This window comes from Schistocerca americana, chromosome 9 (genome assembly GCF_021461395.2).
Source record: "Schistocerca americana isolate TAMUIC-IGC-003095 chromosome 9, iqSchAmer2.1, whole genome shotgun sequence".
NCBI classification, from domain to species: domain Eukaryota; kingdom Metazoa; phylum Arthropoda; class Insecta; order Orthoptera; family Acrididae; genus Schistocerca; species Schistocerca americana.
Window position 1 is genome coordinate 188,718,297 of NC_060127.1, and position 7,595 is coordinate 188,725,891.

General features: G+C 39.4%; 1 protein-coding gene across 1 annotated transcript; it reads left to right on the forward strand.

The window, feature by feature from the left end:
- The first annotated feature begins 2,900 nt into the window (after nucleotides 1–2,900).
- LOC124550807 (GATA zinc finger domain-containing protein 14-like) lies at nucleotides 2,901–5,027 on the forward strand. Its single transcript, XM_047125533.1, has 2 exons — nucleotides 2,901–4,035; nucleotides 4,570–5,027. Exons 1-2 carry the CDS (start codon nucleotides 2,901–2,903, stop codon nucleotides 5,025–5,027), a joined length of 1,593 nt encoding a protein of 530 aa, XP_046981489.1.
- The last annotated feature ends 2,568 nt before the right edge of the window (nucleotides 5,028–7,595 follow it).

Genomic DNA, 7,595 nt, shown 5'->3' on the forward strand with positions numbered 1-7,595 from the left:
GTTCTAGATTCCGATGCTTCACTTCAGATTTACTGTATACCTTGGACCTTATTATTGACGATGAAACACAGAAATAGCATCCGAATTTAATACAAAAGGCACAATGCCGACATAAGTACAGGAGGACTTACACTCTAACTTTCTATTATTTGAACCTCTCCTACGAGTCCAGTTTTAAATTCCGATGCTGCACTTCAGGTTTACAGTATCAATTGGACCTTCTTATTTACGATGAAACACAGAAATTGCATCCAAATTTAATACAAAAGGCACAACGCCTACTTAAGTACAAGAGGAATGACACTCTAACATTCTATGATTTGAACCTCTCCTGCGAGTCCAGTTTTAGATTCCGATGCTTCACTTCAGGTTTACTGTCTCCCTTGGACCTTCTTATTGACGATGAAACACAGAAATTGCATCCGAATTTAACACAAAAGGCACAATGCCGCCTTAAGTACAAGAGAACTGACACTCTAACTTTCTATGATTTGAACCTCTCCTGTGGATCCAGTTTTAGATTCCGATGCTTGACTTCAGGTTTACTGTATCCCTGGGACATTCTTATTGACGATGATACACAGAAATTGCATCCGAATTTAATACAAAAGGCACAATGCCGACTTAAGTACAAGAGGACTGACACTCTAACTTTCTATGATTCGAACCTCACCTGTGAGTCCAGTTTTAGATTCCGATGCTTCACTTCAGGTTTACTGTATCGCTTGGACCTTCTTATTGACGAAGAAACACGTAAATTGCATCCGAATTTAATACAAAAGGCACAATGCCGGCTAAAGTACAAGAGGACTGACAATCTATCATTCTATGATTTGAACCTATCCTGTGAGTCCAGTTTTAGATTCCGATGCTTCACTTCAGGTTTACTGTATGCCTTGGACCTCCTTATTGACGATGAAACACAGAAATTACATCCGACTTTAATACAAAAGGCACAATGCCGACTTAAGTACAAGAGGAGTGACACCCTAACTTACTATGATTTGAACCTATCCTGTGAGTCTAATTTTAGATTCCAATGCTTCACTTCAGGTTTACTGTATCTCTGGGACATTCTTATTAACGATGAAACACAGAAATTGCATCCGAATTTAATACAAATGGCACAATGCCGCCTTAAGTACAGGAGGACTGACACTCTAACTTTCTATGATTTCAACCTCTCCTGTGAGTCCAGTTTTAGATTCCGATGCTTCACTTCAGGTTTACTGTATCCCTTGGAACTTCTTATTGACGATAATACACAGAAATTGCATCCGAATTTAATACAAAAGGCACAATGCCGACCTAAGTACAAGAGAACTGACACTCCAACTTTCTATGATTTGAACCTATCCTGTGAGTCTATTTTTAGATTCCGATGCTTCACTTCAGGTTTACTGTATCTCTTGGACCTTCTTATTGACGATGAAACACAGAAATTGCATTCGAATTTAATACAAAAGGCACAATGCCGACTTAAGTACAAGAGGACTGACACTCTAACTTTCTATGATTTGAACCTCACCTGCGAGTCCAGTTCTAGATTCCGATGCTTCACTTCAGAATTATTGTATCCCTTGGACCTTCTTATTGACGATGAAACACAGAAATTGCATCCGAATTTAATACAAAAGGCACAATGCCGATTTAAGTACAAGAGGACTGACACTCTAACTTTCTATGATTTGAACCTCTCCTGTGGGTCCAGTTATAGATTCCGATGCTTCACTTCAGGTTTACTGTATCCCTTGGACCTTCTTATTGACGATGTGACACAAAGATTGCATCCGAATTTAAGACAAAAGGCACAATGCCGACTTAAGTACAAGAGAACTGACGTTGTAATGACACATTCCTATGCAGAGACATACGATATCTTAAAAGCTGCGCCAAAGATAAATTGAGAGGCATGTATATTATAATCTTTGTAAAGTTCACATTCGATTCTCTTTTGTTTGATACTCCAAGGAGCTAAGGGACACTTTTCGATTGTTGCCTTGTGGAGGATGGACGTGATTTTGGACTGTGCGGAAAGGCAGCCATGTGGTTGGTAATTATGGTTTGTGCGATGAGCACAGCAAGTCTTATTGTGTTGTGAATAAAAAATAGTGAAAAGTATCGAAGTGTTACGAAAATTATTTATAGCGACGTAGCATAGTATTCCTTGGTTTCCACCGTCTTCGTGAAGTGAACCGATGCCGACTCATGATGGTACACACGGTCAACAAAGAGAAGAACATCGATGGCGACTAATGAACTAATATTGTGGCAGAAGGACTAATTCTACATCTAAGGTGAGAACTCTGATTAAATCAACAATGACGTGGAATTTCAAATGTAAAAAGGTTTTTTATTTATTTCGCCACACTGGCGACCGCTGACAGGGACAGTGCTGGTGGAACAAAGAGTAAGTACTTCATTGTTGTGCTACAAATGTACTTGTACTAATTACTGTTTCTCTGTTACATGACGCACATGGAAAATGACGAATAAAGTGAAACAATATTAACTGTATAAACGGATGGCACAATAACCAGAAGGAACAAGGACAAGGATTTACAAAACTAACGTAATCGTGAGTGACGCAGCTCAGTCGGAATTGAGGTAGGAAAGCGCAAACGCATGCAGTGGCTGCACCTTGGCTTAGCTCCACTTAAAGCAGAACCTTTTCCTGTCCATATTAAAATCCCTGTAGTGTTTGTGGCAACACACAATTACACTTTGATAATTATTTTTTTATGTTCAACAATCGCAGAATTAGAAGACGTAGTGCGCCATCTTGTAAATTTCCGACGCGCAACAAATAACAATCGCGAGATATTTTTATTAATTCAACTGCGAGAGAATTTAAAGATTTAGATTAACAGTAAAGTACAGATAAAAATAATATCTTCACAATGGAATCGAAGAACTTTAATTTGACAAATGTTCATGGACATGTCACCGATTCTGACAATAGTGACGTAAATGATGACGCAATTAGTTTTTCAGCACAACATAATGTAGAAGTAAATACAATTCAATTGCACTCCACAGGGATTAACAATAACGAACCACTTGCAAATGAAACCTTGTGCACAGTCGATGAAGCATCGATTACCAGATCAGATGAAAATATTTCGCGTGAAGTCAGTGAACCTAGCCCGGTTTCGATTCAATCAGACCGTGGCAGAGAAACAATGGCAACAAATAATGGCATAAATACAAACACACAAGCTTCGTCAGTTACGCTTGAGGCATTATATAGTCTGATGTCAAATGTGAGCGAGAAACTGGCGAATCTAGAAATTACGACAAACACAAAATTGTCAAACATGGAAATTGGGTTCCAACAGCAGTTTTCAAGTGTAAACATGCAATTTGAAAACATACACAGACATTTCGATCAACGCTTAAATAAACTCACCAATGAAATCGATCAAAAGATCGAAGACAAAGTCATCAAAACCGTCAATAGTATATACAATGTATTGGCAAATGACTTAGAAAAGAAATTGTCAGATCTTACAACCAAACAGGAACAGGAACTGTCAGAAATAGTAGAAACACACAATCAAACACAAACCGTACAAAAAGAAATACATGAAAACGTACAGGCTATTCAATTAAATTTAACAAGAGTACAGTCCGCATGTGAAGAAATACCTGACCAAGTTAATAAAGTTAACGAAGAAGTCGGTTTTCTGAAACAGGAGACTCGACGTATCAACGCCGACATTATCAAAATAAATGAAACCTTAGAAAACGGTAATGTAAATGAATCAATAACTGACCGGGAAACAAAACTTTTTGAAAAATTAGGTAATGAAATCAAAGTAGCCGAGGACAGAATACGCAAGGAAATTGCTGGTAGACTGAATGTTTCAAATGACTTGCCTACGTCAAGCAGCAGGCAGCACGACACTTATTCGCCCGTGCCAGATTACGATGTCAATAACGCAGAACATCACGCGCCCAGTCCGGCGTATGTGCACGCACCGGCACAGGCAAACAATGGCTATTCGCCAAACGCGGTGCTGCAACAGGCAGTAGGTGTGTCGCCTTGCATCTCGACGATTCTAGTCGATGAGAGCCTGTTCAAACATAGACAGTTTCCAGTTTTCTCCACAGAATCCAGAAAAACTCATCCAGTCGTATTTGTAAGAGCATTTAAAAATGTCTTACCAAGAAACTGGACTGAGGCACAGAAGATTAGATATGTAGTAGGCTTCACACAAGGCGACGCACTTTTGTGGGCCACAGACATGGCTGAACAGTGCGTCACCTACGAACAATTTGAACGGGCTTTCTTGGAGAAATATTGGTCTGCTGGGGTCCAAGAAAGACAGCGCCGTGAAGTATTCAACCCACAACCGTTCAACCTCAAAAACGGCGGGTTGAGAAAGTATTTCGAAAAGTACTTGAATAAGACGCGCTATTGGAACAATCCAATACCGCACGTAGATGTTCTCAAAATTCTGAAAAACAAACTACCCGCGAACTTACGCGAAAAATTGGTAACCATACCGGAGAACGACCTTGAATACTTTCTTTCCGTGCTTGACTCAATTGATCTAATATACGAAGAAGAGCCGAGCACAAGTAATCGGAATGAATATTCCGGAACCAATCAAAACAACGGTAACGGATATCATTTTAATGGCAGTGGACAAAACCCACACAGTTGGCATCCGTATGCGACAAGGCCAAATAATGGAACCTGGAATTACGGGAATCGGAGGAATTCGGCGCCACAGAGACGTGAAGACCGAAGGTATAGTACAGATTACGGTCCACGCCGGTATGGAAATAATAGAAATCACGTGAATGATTGGTCAGGCCCGCGTGATGAAAGGCGGCACACAAATGAAAATTACAATAGTTACAGTAATAGGAATGACAGACCAAGGAGGAATAGCGACGGCCGGTCGCAAGAAAATGTTGCACGCAGCGGTCCGGAAACTAATTGGCGACAGAATAACCACTCAGTACACTTTGTAGATGTAACGGACAGTACTGAAGCAATGCCGTTGTCTCCCGGGTAAACAACAATCGGTCGTAATGAGCCCCCACCGGCCGACCGATTTGACAACAGGGGGCACAAGCAAGCACACATTACATCTTAGACAATTATTTTTAAGATATGATCAGGATGCGACCGTAGAAGATGATCTATGTGAAGAAGAGACGAAAGCACCGGACAAGGTAAGTGACCTCGTGCAGGCTGTAATAACAACAAAAAGATAAGAAAGGTTACAGAATTTAACATTGGACAGGAAGTACTATTACGTACCCACCCAAAATCCTCTAAAATTAAGGCATTAAACAAAAAGTGGCAGTTGTTGTATGATGGCCCTTTCATTATAATAGACAAACCTCACCCAGGATGTTATCTGTTAGGTAACACACGAACGGGCAAGGTGAAAGGGTTATACCCCCACAAGGACATCAAGGAATTTTTTCATTAAAGGTTATATGTTATTTTAGCAAAATTGAAATTGTACAACCTTGGATCACATAGTAAAATTGCTGTCATTAACCTAAGAAACTTGCGAACAACTGGGGGCATATGCCAGCTTAAAAACGCATATTTAACCAAACCTAATGAAACATGTGTTACTGTGAGTCTTAACACTATAAAATAAACCATACGGTACTTTTGTAGTCTAACTCAGTTATTTAAGAGAGGGGAACAAAGACAAATTAGAGCGAAGGTCAGAGTTTGTTCGCTTGAGACGAGCAACAAACCACACGTCGAAGTTGCAATCCAACGCTCAGCTCATGAGCACGCGATAGCTGCATGTCAAGACGAGGTCATTGGCCGCGCTGTAGGCAGCGAGCCGGGGAGAAATCTTCCCCCCTTCCATGTCCGATCAGCTGAGCGTATACAAAGCGCAAAGGCGCATGCGCGGTCGAGTCCAGGTGTCACGTGACTATTACACGATGGTGGCTATCACGAATAATGTTCACCAACAATGCAGAGTTTTCCCCGCACCTACAGTCCAGTCGTGGTACGTAAGCGCGCATGCGCGGAAAGTTTAAAAGTTTTGAGACCACTCTTACTATGAGACACAGAGACGAAAGTCATTCAAAAACAAGAAAGGAAAGGGTACACAAGTCTTGTAAATAGTAACTTAGAAAATTTAATTATAAGCTGGTATTACGTAATAAAAGTGAACATACAAGTACATACTGGTCATGGACGGTATTGTAATATTATATTATACTGAGTAAAATCTTAGCTTGTACGGAAGAAGAAAGAAAATAGAAAAAAAATAAATAGATAAATAATGCAGATATATAACCGGAAGAAAGGCTATGTACACGAGAACAGCACACAATTACATATAGGGAAAAAGCAGCAAAGAGGAAATCAAAGAGATAACGCATACATTTACATTACACAGTAGATAGCGATTTTCAGAATGAACAACAAGGTAAACGCGGGAATTTTTGTGACTAAGGAAAAGAGTGACACAAGCTTTAAAATAGGAAAATAATAAACAGATCTGTGCAGCGTGAGTAATGAACTGAATCGCTCTCAAAACAAATACCTAGAGTTTATAGAGATAGAGACACACATTAACGTTAGGAAACACCTGAAGCACTCAGCAAACAACTTTGTAGAATATATAAGCTGTACACGAGGGTACATGTACGAAAGCTAAAGTGTAAAGGAGGAAAATAGGGAATGTTGCGCATTAATGGACTGTAAGGCAGTTATGTATGTAAGAAGAAATATTTAGTTGTAAGTATTATTAGTATAAGGGACGATGCTCAGCACACCCTGAATTATTTTGGAATATTGAAGGAATGGTGCAGGGTACCGAAAAAGGGCCCCACCAGCAAAGTGTATATTATAGTGGTAGATATTTTTTTGTGTATAAACGTATGTACGAATGTGTGAAAGGCGAAAGAAGCCCTGTACATGTACGGAACTTAAACAACGTAGAAGTGTATAAGGAAAATTAAACTGTAAGACAACCTCGTATAAACAGGTATACCTAACGTCAGGAAACAACTTAATTAAAACTGTAAGACTCTACGAGTGTACGAGAAAAGGTGAAAAACCTGACACAAAGTGCAATATTAGCGATGCTTCACTCATGTATGCAAAAGGAAGGTATGAATTACTTTACCCACTTGAAACATGAAAGGAAAAAAATCATGTCAAAATTATATGTTTCACACATATTACAATTTACAGTCACAAAGAATGAAAATGATCTCGCCACTATACGAGAAACAGGTAAGTAGTGTGATCGACGACCTGTAAGCAAAGGAATCGTCTATAAAATGAATTATGAACAAAAGCGTCGTAAAGAATTTCATGCTGCACTGAAGCTATGAAAGTCTGATTGTTCGTGTACATAGATTTTCATGACAACCGATGCATTAAAATGTCTGTATTTTTTCTCCCATGATAACACAAGACGCCTATAAGCGCACTTTAATTGAAGATGATACACGCAAACAAGGGCGTGCCGCTATTATGAAACTCTGTACATAGTAATAGTAGTTACACCCTGAACTTCAAAATTTTATGTTTATATGTCCATGTTAAGGTAGAAAGTTTTATTAGGGTTAATGATTTACAAGCACACCAGAATGTG

What these genes read in the sequence shown, in the direction of transcription:
- LOC124550807 (XM_047125533.1), top strand. Translation starts at nt 2,901, where the DNA reads ATGGAATCGAAGAACTTTAATTTGACAAATGTTCATGGACATGTCACC. An exon ending in GGTGCTGCAACAGGCAGTAG is followed by an intron (nt 4,036 to 4,569) that starts GTGTGTCGCCTT and finishes TAATATACGAAG; the next exon opens with AAGAGCCGAGCACAAGTAAT.